At 41.7% G+C, this 24,048-nt stretch overlaps 2 protein-coding genes across 4 annotated transcripts; one reads left to right on the top strand and one right to left on the bottom strand.

The window, feature by feature from the left end:
- The first annotated feature begins 310 nt into the window (after window positions 1-310).
- Window positions 311-6,429, top strand: tagln (transgelin). 2 transcript variants are annotated; one of them, XM_035153919.2, is made up of 6 exons: window positions 311-474; window positions 4,035-4,077; window positions 4,785-4,973; window positions 5,086-5,257; window positions 5,416-5,518; window positions 5,623-6,429. In XM_035153919.2, exons 2-6 carry the CDS (start codon window positions 4,066-4,068, stop codon window positions 5,759-5,761), a joined length of 615 nt encoding a protein of 204 aa, XP_035009810.1. In that variant the 5' UTR covers window positions 311-474; window positions 4,035-4,065; the 3' UTR covers window positions 5,762-6,429. The 2 variants fall into 2 exon arrangements, with proteins under 2 accessions (XP_035009810.1, XP_035009811.1); XM_035153920.2 differs by lacking the exon at window positions 4,035-4,077 and having other exon boundaries at window positions 314-474.
- Window positions 6,430-7,684: 1,255 nt separating this feature from the next.
- pcsk7 (proprotein convertase subtilisin/kexin type 7) lies at window positions 7,685-23,185 on the bottom strand. Of its 2 annotated transcripts, none has more exons than XM_035153916.2 (17): window positions 23,088-23,185; window positions 21,472-21,776; window positions 20,856-21,098; window positions 20,106-20,240; window positions 18,160-18,325; window positions 17,952-18,042; window positions 17,748-17,802; window positions 17,410-17,548; window positions 17,202-17,302; window positions 15,044-15,211; window positions 14,181-14,285; window positions 13,965-14,067; window positions 10,846-11,002; window positions 10,457-10,551; window positions 10,189-10,294; window positions 9,252-9,369; window positions 7,685-8,926 (listed from the first exon to the last, which is right to left on the bottom strand). In XM_035153916.2, exons 2-17 carry the CDS (start codon window positions 21,715-21,717, stop codon window positions 8,654-8,656), a joined length of 2,301 nt encoding a protein of 766 aa, XP_035009807.1. In that variant the 5' UTR covers window positions 21,718-21,776; window positions 23,088-23,185; the 3' UTR covers window positions 7,685-8,653. The 2 variants fall into 2 exon arrangements, with proteins under 2 accessions (XP_035009807.1, XP_035009806.1); XM_035153915.2 differs by having other exon boundaries at window positions 23,060-23,182.
- Between the last annotated feature and the right edge of the window lie 863 nt (window positions 23,186-24,048).

Raw genomic sequence — 24,048 nt, 5'->3', positions numbered from 1 at the left:
CTCCAGGCCCCATCCACTCCTTCACCTCCTCTCGTTTAGCAACTTTGAATGAGTTAGGGATGTGGTGAAAATATGTGAAGAATTCCCGCTGACCAAACCTGGCGGCCGTCTCCCTCCTCTGCATGGAACGACTCTACCCAAATAAGGCTTGGCTTTTTAACTCGACGTGAGGGGAAGAGACGCACAGACAGGCTGAGGGAGCTGCTGAAAGGCCATGCCTTTTTAAGGATGAAGTTTCCTTTTTTTACCTTCCCCCCTCTCCCTCCTACTCCTCCTTCATACTCCCTCCTCCCTCCCTGGGAGTCTGGTTCAGTAGGCTGTAGTGAAGTCATTTTGCCTCATCTGCTCCTTTTAAGCCGGCATTTTTAAGAGGGAGGTCCCTGGGAGGCATATACAAACACTCGGTGAAACACCCCACACTCACCCATAAACTGCACTAGTAGCCAGCAGAGAAGTGACCTATTCCTTCACACAGTGAGTATACTTTTCTTTTATTCCACTTTAAAGAATAAAACTGCTGGTGTGTCTTTGGGACGGTCAGTTAGACAAATCAGCTGTGGCTATCACCTTATAGGTCAGTCAGTCAGTACTTTTTATTATTTAAAAAATACTATGCTTATGTCTCCGTTCCACAGAAATACATGTGAAAATAATCGCATTGTCTCCAGGTAAAGGTTGATGAAGTTCTCTTTCTGCAAATGATACGGCGCTTGACCATGAGTTTAGCTGATGGTTACAGTACACTGTATATCAACGGTTGTTTTACATATGCAAATTTCAGTTTTCCTAAAGTTGTTTCTGTGGATTACATCATATTCAGCACTGTGTGGATGCAGAACACTTACATGTCATAGATCCGATATATTCATATTCATAATCGAATAATTACCATCTCTGTAAAACTTTGATAGTCTGGTTGAACCTCTCTCTTTTTATTTGGCTTTTCACAATTAACTACATGATGACAGGAACTCCATAAATGATCAGATGTTATTTTAGGGTATATATGTGTTTTACGCGTGAAGCAAGGAGAGAAGAAGCACAGAGGTGCGGCTACGTCACTGAATTTTTGTTTGCACAAGCAAATGATCCACTGCCATACATGGGCTTTGGGAGCATGAAGAGGCACCTGGATGAGGATACAGATGCAGATAGAGAGACTAGAGACTACTCTATCTCAACAGAAGACATTTAAGCCCGGCCAGTCTTCTCATTCTCTATATGTTAATGAGTTTTTTATTAACAGAAAACCGCTGCAAAGTCTAAAAGCGGGTGGAGACATTTCTCATATTATGTGGTTGCAGTAAAAGCAGGCCAGCAGTGGCAGAAGGGAAGAACCAGTGGGCAGCTGGGTTTCTATAGCAGCAGATAACGTTATCTACACTGCCAATCCTGTGGCAGCACATAAACACGGCCGAGCACAGAGGCCCAGCAGTTTATAAAGCCAGGAACTAACCACGTCCACGTAACAATGCACTGACAGAACAGTCAGTTCAGCCCTCGGTCAGTAGAAATGTAATTAAGAAGTTTGTCAGAATAATCAGGAGCATGAAGGCTCTTGGCAGCAGTTTGTGAAAATTCTTTGTGTGATAAGAAAAACCTGGCAGGTGAAGCAAAGCTGCAGTTTTCTGTGTAGCCGGCGTTAAGCAAAGCCACATAACAAAAAAGCTCTGTCAAAGTGAAGTACGTCAGCTGGCAGGGAGAATGTCCTTCAACCAGATGACTCTAATAACATTAACATTGCAGATCTGTACTGCACTAAGATGCCAAGCTATAGCTATAATAATGTAATACACTGATAATTATAAACTTTATTTTAATGGAACCTCTCAAAAACCCCAACTCCTACCAAACTTATACTGGGGGATACAATTATTCTCACCATTATCTGAATAAGTCCCTATGCATTTACATTCATTTCAAATCATTATATGGTGGTCTGGTGATACACTGGGGAGGAGGCAGGGCCGCATGATGCCACTTCCCTTCAGGCCGCCCCAGTTGCCGCAGCCCTCACACTGGTTTCCTGTTCTGGCGTTAGGCAGACTCACCATGGTAGCAGAGGAAAAAACACAACTGTGAGAGATGGGTGGAAAGAGAGACTGATGAAGTCATGTTTGTGGGATACTTCTGAGAGGAGACATTACAGGCTTTCCTTTACTTTAATCTGTGGCTTTGTCCCATTGTGCCTCGTTTTCCCTTTTGTATCACTGTCTTTTCAATTTAATCTTTGTGTTTCAAGACATTTCTTTGGTTTCATTGCTCACTCACATTTTAGTGATTCCTTTTTTCCTGGCCAGGGTTGTAGTTGCAGGAATACGATTTATTTTAGGAATGGTTGCTCATACAGTTAAAAAAGTTTTAAAATTTGTACCCTAACCCCCTAACCCTAACCCTAACCCATATTTAAATATTACAGATATTGTAATTATAGTATTATAGTATTATAGAAAGTTTGTTACAAAGTGTTTATATAATAAATGTCAAGTGAACGCTGACTTGAGTATTTGAGGAGATGCAGACAAACAGTACAGAAGGTTGTTTAGCAGATAATCCTGAGTTATTGGACCTGGGCCGGGTCCCAAGCATAACAGCTTGTCCCTAGATAAACATAAACCAAATATAGAGACCAGGTCCTAATGGACTTATCAAACTTCCCCAAATGTTCTGTGATCTTTGTACAGTTGTCATGCAATACACACATAGAGAGTGATACAGGACAAAACTTATGGGAGAATTAGTGCTTCTCTTCTCTTCTCTTCTCTTCTCTTCTCTTCTCGGAGAAGGCATTGAGTGCACAATGTGGTGAGCATAGCTTCTGTCTCCTTCCTTGCATAGAGTGTAGCGTGAACCATTTGCATTTGTGGTCCAGAGAGTAGTTTATGAGGCCCAAAACTAGAGGCTCATGGAAAACAAGAGAGCTTAAAGGCATACCAGACATGTGTATAATGATTATATAATGACGTATGTCAGTGGGAATAGCAAGGGAAATGAGTGTGTGTGTTTGCCAGAGCGAGAAAGAAAGGCAGACAGACAAAGTGAAAATATATGTGAACCTGTGGTTGTGTATAAATGAGCGTGTTGCCAGCATGTGTGTTTGGTTTCCTGCGGTCTGAAAAAGGACTACAGGGAATGCAAAGAATTTATAATTAACAGGGTTGGTAATAATACTCTGCGGACAACTCTGGGCAGGAATCCATTAATGTCATTGCCATGCACACTCTAATATGCAGACATGCAGTATATCTATTTGCAGTGGTGGTACAAATACTTTATTGAAAAGTACATAAGATAAAATAGATACTAAATACCTAAAACACTCGACCAGTCATAAGTCAATCAAGCTCTCAATCATGACGTTTAACCCTGTTTTTATATCATCAAATACCCAATCAACACCAAACCTATCATTAAAATTAGCACTTGAGCAAACATCAGTGTGATAAGAAGTACCTAAAATGACACAAACCAACTTTATTTGATGTGTACTTTGAATTTTTTGTGTGGTTCATGTTCCATCGGCTAACGTTCAGGAGGTGGGATTTATGACCTTTACTGCAGCCAGCCACCAGGGGGCAATCAAGATGCCTTGACTTCACTTGTGGGGACCTCACTGGCTAAAATCTCTCCATCTCTTCCAGTGTACTGGCGTTGAATAATGTGCCAGAAAAGTTCACGTGGACAACTAGGATATCACAGCAAGGTTGACCTGTAACGTTTTGGAAATAAATATTAGCGTTTTATGCGGGATGTTTGTGCATAATTATGTCATAATTAACGAATAAATTATTAGCCAAAAAATGTGCTATAAATATGCTAACAAGTTCCCAACACCAATTAGAAAGATGAGAATATGCCAGCTTATAGATCGAATGCTACAGCCAATTGGAAATAAAATGTCCATTAACTAATGAAAAAAGTGTTGACTATTGCCAGAAGTGTATTTTGGCCCGAGGTACTTCCCTGTCCTATGACAGAGATGAGCCACATACACTCGACTCCTGGCTTTAACCTTTAATATTTGAACTCCCCAGGAACAGGAAGTTGAAGTGACCTGACATCAAGATGGCTGCAAAGGTTGGATGGTGCAGACAGCACTTTGATATGGGTTTTGCACTTGGCTGATGGCCCAAAGGCAATACAGAAGCATAAAACAAAAGAAAAAAAGTGCTAGCAGTGATATGTGTGTTTGCGCTGACAGAGATGTGTGTGCGTGTGTTTGGGTGCGTAAAAAAAGAAACTATGCAAAAAAAAAAATCTTCTGGCTGAAATAGAGCTCCCATTGTATATCATTTGCCTCTGGTCCTGATGGGGCTTAATGGTGTGCAGTGGGAGACAACACTGTTCATGCCACTGTTTTACAAAAGGTATTCAAATAAGTGCTGAGCATTAATGCTTATATACACACGCTTTTGACATGCATGTGGTCAATGTTTGTATTGGTGTATGTATATACATTAAAAAGGTCTACCTGTGTATGTAAGTAAGAATGATTTAGTGTAATCTGTATTCACAAACCCATGCATGCTGTGCATACAGGAAATGTCCATTTTTCTACCAACAATTGTTTTGGACTGAAGGGGGATTGTACCTGGAAAATGTATGTTGTAGGTCCATGAATACACAAAGTGTGGTAAATTGTCCAGATGGGGGATGATACCAGTGAAAACCCAACTACTATCTTTCCTTATTTTGTTTACTTCCACTGTTTGTCCCTTTATCCCTCCATATTTAAACCTCTGTCAACCTCTCCTTGTCTCCACCATTTCACCCTCACCTCTCAGGGAGTCGGCATGGCTAACAAAGGTCAAGCGTTTGGCATGAGCCGACAGGTTCAGGATAAAATTGACAGCAAGTATGACACTGAGCTGGAGCAGATCCTGGTGGAGTGGATTAGTCGTCAGTGCGGTTCTGGTGTGGCACGACCAGAGGCGGGAAAAATGGGCTTCCAGGCCTGGCTGAAAGATGGTTGTGTGAGTACTCTTTGTCTGTTTTGCTAGAATTTGCTTTAAGATTACCGATCTTTGTGCGCCCTTTTATTCCTTCTTGTCTACCCTTTGTCACTCAATCTCGTCGTCTCTCCAGGTCCTGAGCGAGCTGATTAACAGTCTGTTTACTGGAGATAAACCTGTGAAGAAGATCCAGGGTTCAAGCATGGCCTTCAAACAGATGGAGCAGATCTCCCAGTTCCTCAATGCTGCCGAGAAGTATGGTGTCACCAAGACCGATATGTTCCAGACCGTGGACCTCTGGGAAGGTCAGTGGGGTTCTGTCCTTGCATCAGTAACTGCAAACAATAAATACAAGTAGATAAAACGCGGCTTTGGTTTGAAGAGCTTTGGGCAGATGATCATGTGACAGACAATAGGGTTGATGATAGGGTTAATAATTGTGGCTGTATGTGTGTTGGGACAGCTAAGGACCTGGCAGCAGTGCAGAGGACCCTGTCAGCTCTGGGCAGCTTGGCCATTACCAAGGATGAAGGGACATATAATGGAGACCCTAACTGGTTCTTCAAGTAAGTCACAAACTTGACTTGGAAATTGCTTTATCTATCTGAACACCATATTGATATAAGATTGCTTTTATCTGTTAAATGACATTTTCAATGACATGTTGCAGGAAAGCTCAGGAGAACAAGCGAGATTTCAGCGACGAGCAGATAAAGGCGGGAAAAAATGTTATTGGCCTTCAGATGGGATCCAATAAGGGAGCAAGTCAAGAGGGCATGAGCTACGGAAGACCCCGGCAGATCATGTAAATTCAATGAGCCGCAAAAGCCCCAAAACCTCTGCAGCCCCCAACACCCTCTTAGAGCCTGTAAGCGTCTGACTGGTCCACTACAACTTCCCTTTCATACTAAAACTGTCTCTGCTTTAGAGTTTAGTCACTTTCTAAAAAGTTCCCCCTCCTCCTGAGTTTTTACACGTACCCTGAACCCCCAGGTAGATGAACCACAGTGCTCACCATGCTTTGTTCCTCCCACTGCAGTTAGTTAGGCCCAATACCACTCAATGTTTAAAGTCTTAGAAATTAGAAACCAGAAAAAGTTCAAATTTGCCTTGGAGATAAAAATACCAAGATGTTCATGGAAACAGTCACAGCACTCATATGACAAATAACTGACCACTGTTCCATCTCTGATAGATAACAAATGTCTGAATTATGGCAGCAGTTTTCTTAAACTTTTCTCTTTCTTTTGAAATATTGGCTCTTGATTCTGACTCGAAGACTGATTTGTTGTAACTAGTAACTTACAGAAGGGACAGTCTTTTCAATTTGAGTGGTGACACCCATGACATATCAGCACTCCTTCATTTTACTTTAAAAATATTGTTCTATACTTCCCACTTCCCACAATGCAACGCCTGCTGTATCAGCACCAATATTTTTGTACATTGTCTTATTAAATAATGACTTTGAAATACATCTCTGAATTGACTTCTGAATGATTCTGGGTATTTCACTTTTGCTATTTCAGGAAATTAGAAGAAGGGTGTTGCAATGAAATATATGTCTTTATTTGAAAGAGCGGCTTCAGTTTTTTCATGTGTGTGTTAATTATTCTCACATGCCCATCGGTAGTCGACTGTATGAAACTAGTGGGACAAAATCTTTGAGTCCTACCAGTACATCTGTACAAATATGCATTCCTATCTCTTTCATTGAAGATACTTTATAAGGGATTATAGAGCATATTCTTCCTGAGGAATAATTATTGCAAACATTACTTTTTCATATCACTTTTTCTACTAAATGTGTGTGTTAAGAATGTGTCTATACTTTACCTGAGGAAAGTTTCTGTCCCGTTACTTGCCACTTGTGTTTCGTGTTCGTGCTCAGTAGCAGCCTAAAGCCAGCTAAAAGACTGACCAAGACCATAGCTGTGTCAATCCAGGGACTGCATCCTTCAGAGGCTGCATTTGAAGACCGTTTGCGACTTGACCGTCTCATTTGAAATGCTCCTCCAAATGTTGCCACCAAACACGTCCTTCCATCCCCGAGAAACAAAAGCTCCAACGGATTGATCCTTCCCAGCGCCACCTATCCTAGGGTTAATTTATCTTTGGTAAGGAACCGGTTTGCAAAGAGGTAATATCGACAGCAAGCAAGGAGATGTCCAATTCTTGAGTATCACGCTTCGACTAAACAAAGTAGTACACATGTTAAACAAACAAGGAGCATTAAACATAACAAGAGCGGGATGAGCTAGTGACACCGAAGCCACAAGAAGCCCCTATAGACTACGGCTATACCACGTGCTCTGAAGGATACATTCCCTCAAACTCATCATGCTCCACAAGTTAGCATGGTGACATTAACATTAGCTCCTAGCATCATTATGGATCAACAGTATCACAGTTGCTGTCTCCTAGTCTGAGCCCTGTTAAAACCTTGTTTGGGTTTAAATGATTTATTACTTTTTGGGACATTTTACCATCTTGTATTGACTGAATGAATTAACTTCTTTTATGTGCCACAGTGAAACCACTAAATATTACAGTGCTAGAGTTGTTAGCATGGTTATAATTAATCTTTCCTTAAACTTTCTTGTTGTACAACACACGCACACACACACCACAATCTACAAGACTATTATTAGCAAGAGTTATAAAATCTTTATAATACATAATCTTTACAATATCTGGTCAATCAAAAACCACATGAATAATCTAAGAGGATATCCCTTCAAGTCTTTTAATGTCATCCACATCATCTGTGACTTGCACAGCAAAACACAGTTTCCAACTCACTCCTTTACATAAAAAAATTAAACTCTTTTAATACATTCTTGAAAAAACGCATTGTACAAATCCTTATAGAGTTGGTATACATCTGTACAGCAGACACATTGTGTATATATTACAATTTGTAGAAAAAATACATATGCAAATCCCACACTTGAGAATACCACTTCAAGTTTCAGTAGTTGGGTCAATAACCCTCAGATAATAACCCCAGACTTAAAAATCAAAGACACCTCAGAAGATAAAAAAAATCTTGATCTTAAAATACAGTTCTCTCTAAAAACCTCACATTTGAGGAAACTTTATGATGGAAGACTTAGAAGCACACACACAAGGCAAACTCAAACACTTTCTCACACACACTCATGCACGCATAGCAGATTCGTACTGTTCTGGAGTGCACATAATGTATTCATATTTCTCATGATTTAAAGACGCTCAGGGGCATCCCATCAAACTGTAAGCTCAGTTCCTCTGTTGGTGCACACTTAACTACAGACAACCCTGTATACACACTTCCTCACATGCCAATACACTATTTATATTATGTACTATTAGGTCCATCTCCAGGTCATGTCTGCATTTACTCTAAGTTCAACCAATCTCTGAGGGGAGTTTTTTCCTCGTTAGGGCATTTGTTAGATGGACAAATGTGCTAACCATACACACACACAGTCACAGCTCAAACATATATTTTCATACAAGGCCACATGTTTGGTGAATGCAGAGAAAGACAGATTCCACTGTTCAGTCAAGTTTATCAGCAGTCTACTCTGAGACATCACCACAGTTACTACTGACCGGTGACAGAACCGTACAGGAGGCTGGGTGGGTGAGGAGAAGGGAAAGAAGCCTGAGACGTCCTATGAGCACAGACAGTGAGAGACCCATCGTTTGGCTCAGTGCTACGTTAACAGCCGCTCTCCATTGAACAGCTGTGCTTTGGCCTCTGTGTCCAGTACAGCGTGCAACTCAACCCCTGAGTCCACTTCCTCTTCCTCCCCGTCCTCTTCCAACGCTTCCTCCACTCCTCTTCCTAGGCGCGCCCTCCTGGCACGGTGCCCTCCGCGCCTCTTGCGCAGGCAAAGAAGGCCCCTGGGGTCCAGGTGGGACAGTGTGACCTCCAGTGTGTAGTAGATAGACCAAAAGAGAGCAAAGCATCCCAGCAACAACAGAAACTGCAGGGGAGAAGGAAATAAAAAGCAGGGTACAGAGGAGGTCAGCTCCCTTAGCTTTGGACAACAATAATTTGCTTCTTGAGTGGATCACATTCGAAGCCCATAGATAATAAATTGTGAATGTTAATCGAAACATGGCATTTGTAGCTGCTGCAGGAACCATGTATTTAATCAAACTGGATCCAATGTCACTGTATTTTAACATAGCACAAATTTATGTCAAATCTTCCTGAGTGCATCGGGATGGAAAAACAACCATGATTGTTAGAACATGTGCAGTAGCCTCACGGACACTTGAGTTGTGGTGTGGTGTTGCCAATTTTACCTTGAGGTTGTTGGTGGTGAAGGGGCTGACGATCTCTTGAGGAATGTCAAGGCCTGGAGAGCAGGGCAGAGAGGAGCTGCTGTTCAGAAGTTCGCCACTCATGGCCTCATCCACAAGCCTGTCAATCAGAGCACGGCCAATCAGCATTCAGAATTATCTTTCAAGCCCACATGTTAATCGCAGCACTGAACACACAAAAGGGCAACGACCCACATGAAAATTGGTGAGCTGTTATTCAGTGGAGAGACCACATGGAGTTGAGAAGAGGTTGCTCTGTTTCTGCCTGACAGTTGTGTAACATTAAAGGGATAGTTCACCCAGTATTAAAAATGCACTCATTATCTACTCACCCCTATGGGGGGGGGTTTGAGTCCACAAAACACTTTTGGAGTTTCAGGGGTAAACAGAGTAGCTGATTACTGACAAAACACAGTGTAGACGCTGTTTCGAGTCGAATGTGAATGTCGGGGCTTCCGGACACTTGGATGACACCACAGGAGCAGTATGGAGGCATGTTATGTTTTTTTCTGTTGTTTTATTACGTCTGAAGAAGGACTCACCATTGACTTCAATTGTATTGGATTCTGCTCTAACAAAGAGACTCCAGAAGTGTTTTGTGGACTCAAACACTTCACCCACCACTCCATCGGCATAGGGGTGAGTAGATAATGAGTGAATTTTTATTATTATTTGGAACTATCCCTTTAATATTCTTCTGCTCACATTTGGTCAGTATTGTGTCACCTCATGTAGCTTCTGAAGGACCAGTGAATTAAGGGGTGGGATTTATTTTCATAGAATCCATTAAAAAAAAAAATAATGGCAACAAATAATTACAATGTGAATAAATCAGAGCACAATTCCAGTAAAAAAACAGGACCACCGGGAAAGAAAACACATCATTAAGCAGATCCAAACGAGGCCTGCAAGGTCTTACTTCTGTCTGTCCTTGACGTCACTGAAGGTCATAGAGGAACCATACAGGGTCAGCTTCCACTGCTTCAACACTCCCAGAGCAGCATACTGCGTAGACGACAGCTCTTCTACGAGAGCACAGAGAAGGTCAGTGTGGGTGGGTAACAAACACTATGAAACAACAAAAACCCAAACACACACAAACATAAAAGACATATTGTGTATTTGTGCTTGAAAAGACATTTGTATCCCTTTGCCAACACTGGTCAGTGTGTGTAGCAGCCTCTTACTGTGGTCAGATATCTTTAGTGTGTACAGGCCTTCGGCTCTCTCTCCCCAGCAGCGCACAGTGGAGAAAGTCCAGTCCTCGTAACCTGCAGGGTCTCTATAAGGACAAACACACATTCACAAATAGTTTGATTGGACAGCAGTCAAAGATACTGATATGACGACAGTTTAACATATGAGCATAATTATAAAGATGAAAAATGTACATAATGAACAGTATGACCACTGCTCCCTCCATTAAGATTATTGGCCGATTTCTTTATTCAAGCATAGGAATATATGTATCGATGCTCAACTAAGTGAATTTAACAAATTACAATCTCCTCTGTAAACAAATTTATGTTTTAATGTATTCAACATAATACCAGAGCAATTCTATGTGTGTATGTACCTATCAATGAAACGGCGTGCCCCGATGACTGACATCATACCGCTTGGACAGACCAACAAAATCTCCAAGTTGCCACGACAAGCGTGGGTTATCGTCACGGTAACAGCCACATGCTCCAGTGTCTCCATTCCAGACTGTCTCAGGTCAGCAGCAGAGACTGGGGGAGGAGAGAACAGGGTGTTAGCATTTAGCTTAATATCCAGTGTGCAGACTTCCTGAGCAGTTACTCTGTTTGACATAAGGAAGGCTGTGGCTCAGGAGGTACGGCGGGTCGTCCAATAGCCAGATGGTCAGTGGTTCGATCCTTGGCTCCTCCATTCTGTGTGCCCAAAGCCGTTTCCAGACATTACGTACAGGTCATGTCTGAAAATCTGGAGGATTGGCCATGGAGTTTACCCGCATTCTGCCTTTCACACATGCACAACACAGCACAGCATCAATCCTCCGCATTATTCAGGTGAGAGATGGAGCAGCCAGTGTCAGCTCTTATCGCCACAAACTCTCTAGACATCTTCGTCGGCATCTTCCACTATGACACCGCTTTTCCACCAGGAGACATTTTTTTTCCATTTAATTTTCTTAATTCATTTTAGTGTCTGTCGCACGTTAGAAGCATCATCATCCACCCCGCTCGCGGTGAATCCAGGGGAGATCCCCTGCTGTGTTCTCACATCGAATTCACCTGACTTTATACTAGGAGACCAGGTGGAGTAAGTCTGCAGAAACAGAGCGTCTCACTCGGACATTTGAGTTCACACACGCACCTTCTCTGGAGAAAATACGGAGGAACTGCGGAGTTCAGTGCATGACTATATGAGAAATAATGGTACAATCTTGGCCAAGACACTTCTGTAAAACACATTTTTCTTTTAAATAAGGTTAAATACAGTATCACACTTTAAACTGGGGGTTACTTTAAACGGTTAGTTATAATGTAAGTAGATGATATAATGTGAGAACTTTTCGTGGTGCTCTTTGACCATGTAGGGCTGCACACATCCTCGGGGCAGGGAGGGACGCAAAGGGACGAAGAGTGTAAACAGAGGTTTGGGCAGACAGAGTCGGGAGGACATTTCGAAAAGGGGAAGGGTGGTAAGGAGAAGAAAGCTGGAAGATGCAGTGTGGAGTGAAAAATGAAAGAAAGCAACCACCCAAACTATTGTCCAGGAAGAATATATCTAAGATATATGGGACTGTGTGGGAAAACACCTTCTGCCCTCTTAACAGCACCAGAAACTTCAGCTTCTTTTCTTAAGTTCTGTCACTCCTGCCAAAAACTTTTTGTCTTACTTTTAGTTTTAACTTTTCTTTCTTTCCTGTTTTGTGCAAATTATTTTCTTTTCTTTTTCCTTTTTGTCCCCACTGACACATGTAAAGCGTCCTTGGGTCTCTTGAAAGGCGCTATACAATTTCAAGTTATTATTATTATTATTAGTGCAAATATGGCAGCTACCTTACAACCTCAGCAGAAGAAAATGGTCAATTTGTTTGAGAAATTATGAGTGGAAGGTTGGACACTGTGGATGGCAAATTAACAAACAAAGAAAAGGCTGTTTGTTGACATTGTACAAAGCAGCTGAGTGACTCTTGAATTACAACAAACCAGGAGCCACACTGGATAGATTTCCACCAAACTGAGGCAGCAGACGAGACAACACAGACGAGCGGAGCAACATCAAGTGTTCAACCTCATCCGACTTTGTGGAGGGGGATTCAAACACATTTAAATGAAGTGATCGTGTCAAAGTCATTTGAACTTGATTTTTATAAAAAGTGAAAGCCCTACTTTGGAAATCACAAAAACCTGTTGTTTTGATCTGCACTGGCGGATAAAACAAAAATAATTACAAAAATCTTTTTGGAGTAGGGGGGAAGCTATTTAGGTGATTATCCAAGATAAATTCAATGTGAGCTCATAAACACCAAGCATGTTCTGTTCACAAGAAAGAAGAGGTGTAGTGCTTTCTCTAGCTGAACATTTCCTCCTCCCCCATGTGTTTTTCCCCTTTTAGAACCAATACCAGCTGAATCTTGTCACATTTTAACCAACATTTCCTTTTAAACACAATATATATATTTTTATAACAACCACTTGACAGCAACCCAGTGCTTCAATTATTAACTGTCTGTTGACCATCTGTACAGCTAAACATACACACACACTTGAGTGGCAGAGGTGTTCACACAAGAAGCCAGCAGGTAGCCAAAATGCATCGACAGTAAGAAACCAAACACTGCTAATGAGTGTGGCAGACATACCTGAACAATCTCACTGATTCAAAAAGTATGTCTGGGATTTATCCAAGACAGATTCAACTGAGGGGAAGAAAATGTGTATTGTAGTAGTTTAATGTGATTCCATTACTTTTTGAAATGAAGCCCAGACAGAGTTTTTTTTGAGTCTGCTCTGTTACCGTTAGCAAGTCCATGAGACCACACACGCAAGCACGCACAGGCACACGCACACAAACAACTTTATCAATCTTAGTGAGGACGCTCGTTGGTATAATGCATTCACTAGCCCCTTAACCCTTGCAACAAAACCTTAACCCTAAAAGTCTTTGAGAAACTGACAACCAGCCAAAATGTCTCGACTCTGTCGTCTATGCTCATAATGGTCCTCACAATGATATAAGTACAAGTGTTCGTACACTCTGGCTGAGCTCCTGACTCCTGGCTGTGAAGAGCTTTTATAGATAAAGATCGAGGGAGGAGAAGAAATGTTTCTGCTGGTGTGAGGTCACCACCATATGTGAGAAAGTGTGTGTGTGTGTGAGAGAGAAAAAACCACAGATCACATACACAGACAGAGAATTGGTGAGTCATGAAAAAAGAACAGAAAGTACTAAGAGCAGTTGTAAAATACAAAGACAGTTTAGGAGAAAAAAGTGAAGAAAAGGGAGGAAAAAAAGAAATGGCCGCAATTTCACCCAGTATTTGAATGTAGACGTAGGAAGACACAAACAAGAGGACTTTACCTAATATGGACAGGGAATCTGACTGAGGAGGAGGCAGGGAGGGAAGCAGGGAGTCAGCTACAGAGATCAGCGTGTAAACTCGACAAGCGTCTGTCCAACACAGACACACTGATAGAGGAGCCGACAAGCAGACATATTCACCTTTCCAGGTACGAATCAGCTCATCTGGATAGTTCGGGATGGACGCCTCCTCTTCACTGACTGAGCTCTGATAGGATACAAGGAACGGCACTGACTCCCACACCTGTGAAACAGAGAGCCCTTAGAGTTCAAGTGGTAACTTGTAGTATGTGAATTATATAAAAAATGTATAGTGATGACAGCTCAGCACTAATAGTGTGTACAGTATGCACATACATTTGCAGCATTGACTAGTCTCCATGCATTGAGCAGACCGAAGCCGTGCTGGTGGCTGTGATGGAAACCTGCTCCGTTCACCCTCCAGTCTGCACTGTTGTCACACTGTTAATACAAACAAACATATACAAACATCAAATTAAACTGTGAACATTCACAGGGATATCATTCTGTAGGATCGTGACCATATTTAAATAGTATGGCTGTTGTCCAAGATAAAGATAAAAAGAGGATTGGAAACAATGTCAAAGCATTAAGTGTTCTAGGATCTGTTCTAGGAGCCTCCCAGAGCTCTTATAGTGAAACAAATAGTGTCATGTTTTGCATCATCTTTTGAACTGCTGCCTTTTGACCTAACTGGATCTAACATGAGCAGTCACTTTCAAAACGAGACCATTGTAACCAGAGTAACACACGTCAACTTTCAACTAAATCTGGACCTTAAGAATTCGATCGTTATTAAACTTTACTTTTTTTATTGTGGCGGCGACCACAAACAAATCAAGGTATGGACACTGAGAAGCGTAAAAATCCATCTGATTCATTGTGAAACTGTAGTTTAGAATTGCTTAGAATTGCTTTCACACAGCAAGAAGAATGTGGCCACATGCATCCCAGACCTCTGAATGTGTCCTGAGTGATCTGATCTCAGGATGCATTGAGCACTTGGGTGAATTCACACCCCAAGCTGACCACCTGTGATCACTAAGGACGGTTGTGAATAGCATTTCTGAACAGGGTCTTTGATATTTGTTGCTTAGGATCACATTTACAAAATAAGAATACACAGTTGGGGTTCAAGTAACCAGTGAATTTAAGCATTTACACAGTAATGATGCCGTAGGAAATTTCATCAGAGCTACCTTGGTGGCAGTGAAGGTGATAATGTGCTGGATGTCCCTCCAACTGAGGCAGGGACGGACCTGCAGCATGAGGGCCACCATTCCAGCCGCCAGCGGGGCAGCAGCAGACGTGCCAGTGTGGCCTTCCGTACAGCCTGTCCCCTGCTGCAGGGACCAGTCTGACGTCACCTACAGAGACAGACAGATGGGCTGAAATTCATGTACAAACAGTGTAATGGTAGTAACTTCTCTAAACTGTAATCAAGTCGCTCATTTTCTATCTTTAAAACACTGCATTTGTGAAGGCAGCTGTTCTCAGCAGACTCTAAATGGCTTCTACAGAATGAATACACTGATGGGCAGTGTGCGGTATGTACTGGGCCTGTGAGTACACTGTGGTCAGTGGTGGGTCATTCTTGTCCAGAGAGAACCCAATCCTGGCTCATTTTCTCTCCCACAGGCAATGACATTCTACTTCCAAACTGTGTTACCACAGTGACACCAACAAACAGCAGCAAACAGAGGTCAGTAGCTTTCAATGGGCCCTTACTCCCTTTTCAACATAGTCTCTGCTCCTCCTGATGTGAAGCAGCTCTTTAGTTTCTAAACAGCTGTAAACATCATTAAGAACTGAAGCTTGCAGAACACTGAGGGCGCAACAGAGCAACTTGGATACGGTTTCACACGCCATGCTTTGAGAAATAGTATCTGCACGCTTCAAGAGAAAGTAAAAGCAGTTGGACGACTTTCTTGGCATTTGGCAGCTCAACTATAACTGAAATTGCACAACTCCTTTCTTGACTTGAACCACAGAGAGACAGAATGTAGCAGTAATGTAATGTAGAAACTGATCCTTATACTGGGAAATACATATGTATAATATTCATTTGGACTATTACATTTAAATGTAAATATGAAATGATATGGACTGACAGTTTCATTAGCAGATACCTGGACCCACATGGGGAAATCCAATTCAGACAGCAAGTCATGAAGCACATTACTGCAACTGATGTCTTCATTTTTCTTCTCTAACAGTCATAAAGAGCTCAAGACTATAACTGGACATCATGTCTCATAAATACAGACTGGTTGAAAGCAAACTAAAAGATTTGTCTCGCTTGTTTATGTTGCCATAGTTAATGAGTACCTGTTGTGTTTCACAGAGTTAGGGTTAGGGAAAGACACATCAACAACACCTGTTTAGATTCATGCCAACTCACAATAAGTTCAAATGTTTAATTCCTGAGCTTGATAAAAGCTGCTATCAGAAAATACTGCATTTGGTCATCTTGGCTTTAACGTCACAATCTGGTTCCACTCCGCTTGAGACCCTTGTTTTTACCCGACCTGGTCCAGTTGCTTAGTCTGCACTTACAGCTTTAAAATCAAAGAAGTTAGATCTGAAAGACCTTTAGATCACTGTGATTATACCAAATCCAGAAGATGCACCTCGATGGCATCATCTATTCAAGTCTTTCTTCTAGTTTGAGTTAGGTTATGGTGTTTGCATTACACATTGTGAAATCTCCTTATAGATAGTAAATACAAGTATCCCGGTTACTAATAACAGGCACCTGTGATGTTTAATGTTACCATTGTTACAACAAAACAGCCTAGTGGCATTTTCGATCTCTGTGTGGCGGCTATAGAAAATGAGGCCTCCGCGGCTTAAAGCGAGCTTAGCACTATTAATTGCCAACATCGCTTTGCGGATTTGGTTTATCCACCTTATTGGGCACATGTGAATAAAGATATGCTGCCGTGAGGGGTGGGATTGGGTCATCATATGGAATTCAGTGACACAGAATGGAGGGAAAATTCTCATGAGTAGGGAATCCTATTACTGTATGTGAGTCACCTTCATGAGAATGGCAGAAGCCAAGCCTGGGCAGGTAGTGGACAGTGGTCAGAAACCAGGATAAGATGTATACATACAACAGTATCCCAGTTACTCACCAAGCACTCTACAAAAATCAAGTTTCTCAAAACCGAGATAAGGGCTTATCTAGGATACTGAGATGGGGATATTACGTTTACATACTTAAAACACAAACATGGGATACTTCAAAAAGCTCTAAATCACTGCTTTTCAGTTGTTTGTTGTGATAAATGTCAAGTGCTCTTTGAGTCTACTCATCATTTGTGTGCTGTGCCTGTGTGTTCCAGAAAAACCTACAATGCTCCTCAGCTTGCTGCCCCCACTGCTGAAAGTAACGGCGAGCATTGCTGCACACTCCTCAGCATAGAAAGGCATCCTGCCATTCTCATCAACTGCTCCTGTAACACACACACACACACACACACACACAAAATTTATGTCCACATGTTCACACCCAAAACACATAATGAGGCACATAACTAAACACCCGACCTATGTGCCTTACCGACTGTGATGGTGTATATGGAGTTGGCATAACCATCATAATTGCAGTTGTCGTTATATTGACCTCCATTGCCACTGGCAACCACAAAGATGCTGCCGAATCCTCGTCTACCTGCAATCACCCCGTGCTGCAGCGCCGCCTGTGGATGAAAATAACAATTAATGCCATGAGGAAAAGAAAGAAGATTCAATCAAGATAGGGAGAAAAATCAACTGAATGAAAACAGTGTACACACATTTCTTTTACTTCTACATCTACTCTTCAGTAACTGATCTGTTGCTGCCTACTGCCCTCTGCAGGGCAGAAGGAGTATCGCACACAGATGGTCTTCGTCTCACCTTGCCCAGGGGATGCGGTCCGTCCACAGTGTGCCCGTCATCATCTGGACCCCAACTGGATTAGAAAGAATTTGAATTAGAATCCAAACTCGACTTTAACAATATGGTGTATGTAATCTAAGAAGTACAGACATTAAATTACAAACACAAGGTCAAGGGCTCACGGACATAACTAATAGAGCCAGACAGAGATGTGTTTGTTACCTGCAGCTGTAGATGTCATTGACCTGGTAGTGCTTGTTGAAGGCTATGGCCTCCAGGCTATCTGTCAGAGGGCCATCCAGGACTCTGATACCTGATGACAGAACAAATGTTTGTTTTACCACACATATTTAACCAGTCCTTTCATGTCAGAAGTTCTTAGCTCAGAATTTTGATCAACAGTGCCAAAAATAAATTCTCCTGTCCAGACCTGCGACCTTACTGCCATAGGCCACCCCCACGGCACAGTAGCTGTTGTTGGGAACGGCTGCAATCTCTCCAGCACATCGAGTCCCGTGGTGGTTGTCGCTGTGGATGTCAGGGTGAGGCATGGGGTCTGGGTCATTAGAATTCAGGTCATAACTGCCTTCTGGGCTCTAGAGGGACACAGAATCACTTTGAGTAAATAAGTGGGTGGTTTATAAAAAGGTTTTTAAAACTAAAATAAAGCTTCATTGATTTAATAGGAAAAATAACCTTAATACTAGTACTTGAGAATGTCACAATTGACTAAATGAAAGTTGAGCTGCTTTCAGACATGCACTGAACTAGCAAACTATATATAAAGCCTGAATGTGCGACAAAAAAACAATACAAATATTCAAGGATGAAAGGAGCGATACACGTAGAAGACGCCGACAAAAATGTCAACTTATGAAAACAAATGGTTTCGAGAGCTTTTGGAGATCAGGTCAGATGCCGGTATCGACGTTCTATAAACAAAAACATGTGATCCCTGCAGCGGTATTTATGTTTCATCGTGGTTCCTGCATGCTGTGCCCCCCCTCACCCAGTCTCTCTGGAGATTTTAGTTGTTGTGAAAGCGTGTGAAGTCAATCTCCTGGTACGTTGCAGACATTTTATGAAGTTCGTGTCTAAAAATGACCTTGGAAACACCATACATCCACTTCTTACACATCATCCCTTTTGTGCTTCATTTGTTGAAAAACAAAAACACTTCAACTCAACATGTGATGCGAGAAATGTTTCATTTCAGAATGAGTTCACAATCAGCAAAACTTATTCCACAAACATCAACAAAATTAGAAACTCCCACAACTCATTAGTACCTATTAGTACCGGAGTGAAACTGGTCTGTTGATGCGAGTGTCATCTTCCATTATTAAGAACATGACATGACATTTAGCTGACGCTTTTATCCAAAGCAACTTAAGAATCAAGAAAGTAAAATTTTCTTCAAGAAAGCCAAACTACAAAGTGCTATAGGGAAGTGCCATATAAGTGCTACTAAAGTGGCACTAAATTTTTTTATTTTATTCAAGGTATAGTCGGAAGAGATGTGTCTTTAGTGGAAGATGTGTGGACTTTCTGCTGTCCTGATGTCATTGGGGAGCTCGTTCCACCATTTAGGAGCCAGGACAGCAAACAGTCGTGATTTTGTTGAGTGGTTAGCTCGCAGTGAGGGAGCAACAAGCCGATTGGCAGATGCAGAGCGGAGTGAACGGGCTGGGGTGTAAGGTTTGAACATGTCCTGGATGTAGACTGGACCCGATCTGTTCACAGCACGGTACGCAAGTACTAGTGTTTTGAAACGGATGCTGGCAGCCAATGGTAACCAGTGAAGGGAGCGGAGGAGCGGAGTAGTGTGAGAGAATTTAGGTTAAAGACCAGTCGAGCTGCTGCATTCTGGATGAGCTGCAGAGGTCGGATGGCACTAGCAGGTAGACCTGCCAGGAGGGAGTTACAATAGTCTAGGCGTGAGAGGACCAGAGCCTGGACCTGAACCTGCGCCACCTTCTGAGTGAGAAGGGGGCGTATTCTCCTGATGTTGTGCAGCATGTATCTACAGGAACGGGTTGTTGCACTAATGTTGGCAGTCAGGGAGAGTTGACTGTCGGGTGTCACACTCAGGTTCCTAGCAGTCTAGGTGGGGAACATTTATCTGCTTTCACAGGTGCAAACCTCTATCTGCTCACAGGAAAGACAGGTACAGCATTTTCTTCTCCAGAGTAGATGCTAGTTGATTATGATATAAAAACCGACTGATGGAACAGAATGTAATGTAGTGTAGTAGACAATATCACTGGCAAAAAGTGACGACAACAAACACAGTCTTTCCTTGATTTGTGATTAACACTTTCCATAGAAATTCAGCTGTGAGAACAAAACAAAGGTCAAGGGTTGGCAATAACTTACATAGTTGGGCTGAATGTCCTGGTGTGTGTGCTCCACTCCGTCATCTACCACAACCACTGTGACTCCTTGGCCAGTTATGTTGCGCTCCCACACCCCTGTTAAGTTGATATCCATACCTTTATTGATGTAATTATGCTGTAAAGTAAAGAAAGAGTTTAACAGTTAAGAAGAGGAGTAGATTTAGTGTAGGATTAAGCAGCCTGTACTGAGCTCGAGAATATCAGGTGATCAACTAAAATCCATGTCTTTTAGATTATATCTTAATCTGTAGTTAAAAAACACACTAATGGCTTTACTTTTGCGAAATATCAACAACTAACTCATGGGTAAGTACTCTCTCACAGTATTTGTTGTGAATCACTGCCTTTAGGAAATGTGACAACATGTTTAAACCACGTGAAATGAGTAATTTCACCACACCCATAATGCAATCAGTGGAAAAACAGGTGTAACTGGAAATTAACACAGTGGTTATTAAAGTTAGATTCTTTCTAAGCTGTTAAAATACTACATGATTATCACCCCTTACATTTGCTAGTAAGTGCTTGAAGGTAAAATTTAAAGACTGTGGTTAGATTAGGTCTTTGGTTTGTGACAGTTCTTAAACTTTGCCCCCGGTAGGTACTAAATTAAAGCACAATAATGCTATATATATATATATATATATAAATATTTAACATGTACCATCTATTATTACTAGAATGTGAATGGGCAAGGTGAGAATAAAAATAGACTAGTGTACATCCTCACCAGGTGCCACTGTTTAGGATATTGGGGATCATTGAAGGCCATTGATCTCTTCGAGCGGCTGAGCAGTCTCTCTTTGGAGTACCACAGGACGTGAGGGTGGGCTGCTAGAACGTCCCCGGGCTGGAGACTTTTCCTCCAAATACCCCCCCCAGATCCAGCACTGGGCTTTACGGAACACAGCAGGTAGTGGCCTTGCAGCTGTCCGATCTGACCCTGGTTCTGCAACCCAGTCTGCTCTGCTACCTGGGATGGAAGATTTGAGAAGTGCAAACAGATCAGAAGAGACTTCAGTGACTTCTTCAGAGAAAGAGTAGTTGCAGTAAATGAGATATAAATGAAGAGCATTATACATAAAGCATAAAACAAAAGCATTTGTCGAATTAAAAAGCTTAATGTCAATATTAGGGATACGAAGTGAAAGAATTATTTTTTAAATGGACTATAGCTGTGTATGTAAAACCTTTTTATAACTAAAACCGGGAATACTAAATGTATCACAGTAAGAGTAAAGTAAAAGTAATTGTATGAAGTAAACATTTTGAAGCCTTCTAAGGAAATGTTGTTTTTGAGAATTTGAATGAGCTTTGAAAAAGTCTGAAAGTCTGTTGCACTGTACCCTGTCAGCTATTACATCCAATAGCTCCAAGCCTTGTTCGCCATCCTCTTCCTCATGGTGTTGGCCAACATGGAGCTGGACAGCCCAGGACTGACCTGAATCACATGAGTGCGGCGGCCAAGGTGAAGAAAAAGATGAACGAAAGGGAATCGATGGAACAGCAGAGGGCAAGAGAGTCACCAGCAAGAGGGTGAAGGTGGACAGCAAAAGGAGGAGTAGAAATTTGGGAAAATAGGATGTTGCCATAGCAACGGGGGGTGACAAACACGGTTGACCAGGCAAGCCCTCCTCATCGGAACAGCAACCTGGATGCGGGACAAAGACAGGGAGAAAAGACGGTCTTGTTAGTAGTGAGGACAATCTGGGAACGAGGGGCTGGTTGCTTATCACTGGTGTGCTGCATTCAGAGGCCACTTGCTAGATTCACAGCATCACACTAACTAGATGTCAGTTCAAAGAGCTGCGGGCGCAGCACATTTGATTCACACTCTGGTTGGTTACATCAAAGTTCTTGCACTTGACCACTGGGAAGAAGAAGCTTTCACATATGCCTGCTTCTCTATTGGCACTAATAGAACCTAAACAAATGCCTTGAACTTGAAGTGAAGCATCAATGTTTTGACATGAGATGGTGGAGAATGCAGGCATACAATACACTTCAACTATGATTCTAATACAGCAGCAAACAAAAAATATGTGATTAAAAAGGCACAGCTGGATTAACCTGTTTGGAGAAGCATTAATCTCCTGACTTCCAAGAGAAGTGCACAAGGCAGGTCACTCTTTCTATTCATTATACAAACTGGAATTCAAATAATAAATAACTGAGTCAAGAGTCAACTAAATTACAAGGGCAGATAGATGTCAGCAACACAGAGCTATAATCAAAAACACAGCCTACCAGGAAGTGACTTTCTGAAGGATTCATAGTGATTGTCATTGATGCATTGTAAATTGAACTATTTAAACAACCCCATATCAAACAGTTACAATTTCCTGAGTATTCTAGATATTTAAAATAGAGCGAATGATCCTAGTCCTATGATAAAAGCACAAATTAGATTCATGGACATAATTCTGCTCAGTAGCCAAATATATTGACCCCATTATGAATTATATTATATAGAAACGCCCATGTATGAGAAACAAACAACATTGGCTGTAAGCGTTATCAACAGATGTGCATTCACACCTGTGAATATCAACACAGCGACTGATCAAACCATGCTTCACTCAGCTAATGTTAGCTAGCTCTCTATTTTGCTGATTGCTTAGTTTTTATTTGAACGTCAGCCACTGAGTCAGCGAGCAACCAGCTAGCTCCAGCTAGTCAGTGAATGGGCTGTGTATGGTTTGGTCAGTAGCTCTGGTAGAATAAACGAGCCCGTACAAGTGAAAACAAGAGAAAACCACAGAAGAGGAGCTCGAGGTTCAGTCGGAGCCTTGTTGTTGTCATAGCTGGGTGAGTTAGCTCCTGTACTGACGCTAACTACTGACACCGCTGCTCTGGTTAAATACAACACGCTCGATAACACGGTAACATTCTCTGTCTGAGGTGGTTTGTTACGGGAACAGAAACATATCGTACCTGTGCACACACTTCTTCTTCCTCTCACCTGTTTGCTGGGAATTTTATGACTAACCAGCGCTTGTCATCTCATTTCCGTAACCTGCGAGTCTCAATGCGTCATACGTCACACAGTCGTGCGTGAACGTGTTAGACTCTGCTGATTGGTCCAGAGGAATAGAGGCCAGTTCCTGTACCTGCCCAAAGGTATATCTTTATATACATATTTATATGCAGTCTTTATATAATATATGTCTTTACATTAATCAATAATCCACCTTTTTTTTTACGAATTACTTATGTGAGTTAACTGTAAAAATTCCATTAGAAACGTTCTTGCAAAGTTCTCAAACATGTTAGACGATGAACATCTCTGATAATTTGGATATTACAGTTGTATTAAGTCATTATGTGTTATGCATTCATTAATGCACATATATTATTATTCCCCATACCTCTTATTATTCTGACTTCTCAATAAATTTCGTCCCGCTACTTCTCCCGCAGTTTTTGTCGCACATGCACAACAAATAATACATCAAGACGTGCGGCTCGGTCGGGAATGGCGTGATCCGTCTATTCTAAGACTTTTGCCAAAGGGTTCGCTTATAAATTGCGAAAAACAGCAAAGGAACGACTGACAGTGTCCGTGGTCATAGATCAAAGGAATCTTTGATGTCTTGGGAATGATGAAACAGTCTCTGGACCCGGCGGAAGCACGCTGCACACATTCAAAATTTCTAGGGAGGAACTTTCTAGTTTATTACATCATTATATCAATATAATATTACAAGTTTTTTTCTTTGGCCGGCCCATTTGAAAACTGTATCGAGATATGATGAACAAAATTTGTTTTAAATAATATAGTAACATTTTAGGAATTAGATAACAAAAATAAGATAGATTTAAAAGTGTTTCATTGTGGAATCAAAGCCATTATTATTCAAACCATGTAATAGCATTAAATAATTTCGAACATTACATGAAATTTAAGGAGTAAGACACTGACA

This window comes from Hippoglossus stenolepis, chromosome 4 (genome assembly GCF_022539355.2).
Source record: "Hippoglossus stenolepis isolate QCI-W04-F060 chromosome 4, HSTE1.2, whole genome shotgun sequence".
Lineage (NCBI taxonomy): Eukaryota > Metazoa > Chordata > Actinopteri > Pleuronectiformes > Pleuronectidae > Hippoglossus > Hippoglossus stenolepis.
Note: the sequence above shows the minus strand (reverse complement) of the source record. Positions and strands in the feature narration are given on the sequence as shown.

Excerpts from the sequence above, each read along its gene's own strand:
- pcsk7 (XM_035153916.2), bottom strand. The coding sequence starts at position 21,717 with ATGGCAACATCCTATTTTCCCAAATTTCTACTCCTCCTTTTGCTGTCC. Across the intron at positions 17,303-17,409 it reads CATATACACCATCACAGTCG|GAGCAGTTGATGAGAATGGC; the intron begins GTAAGGCACATA and ends TGTGTGTTACAG. Across the intron at positions 14,068-14,180 it reads GACTAGTCAATGCTGCAAAT|GTGTGGGAGTCAGTGCCGTT; the intron begins GTATGTGCATAC and ends TCTGTTTCACAG.
- tagln (XM_035153919.2), top strand. Across the intron at positions 5,258-5,415 it reads GACCGTGGACCTCTGGGAAG|CTAAGGACCTGGCAGCAGTG; the intron begins GTCAGTGGGGTT and ends GTGTTGGGACAG. Across the intron at positions 5,519-5,622 it reads GACCCTAACTGGTTCTTCAA|GAAAGCTCAGGAGAACAAGC; the intron begins GTAAGTCACAAA and ends GACATGTTGCAG.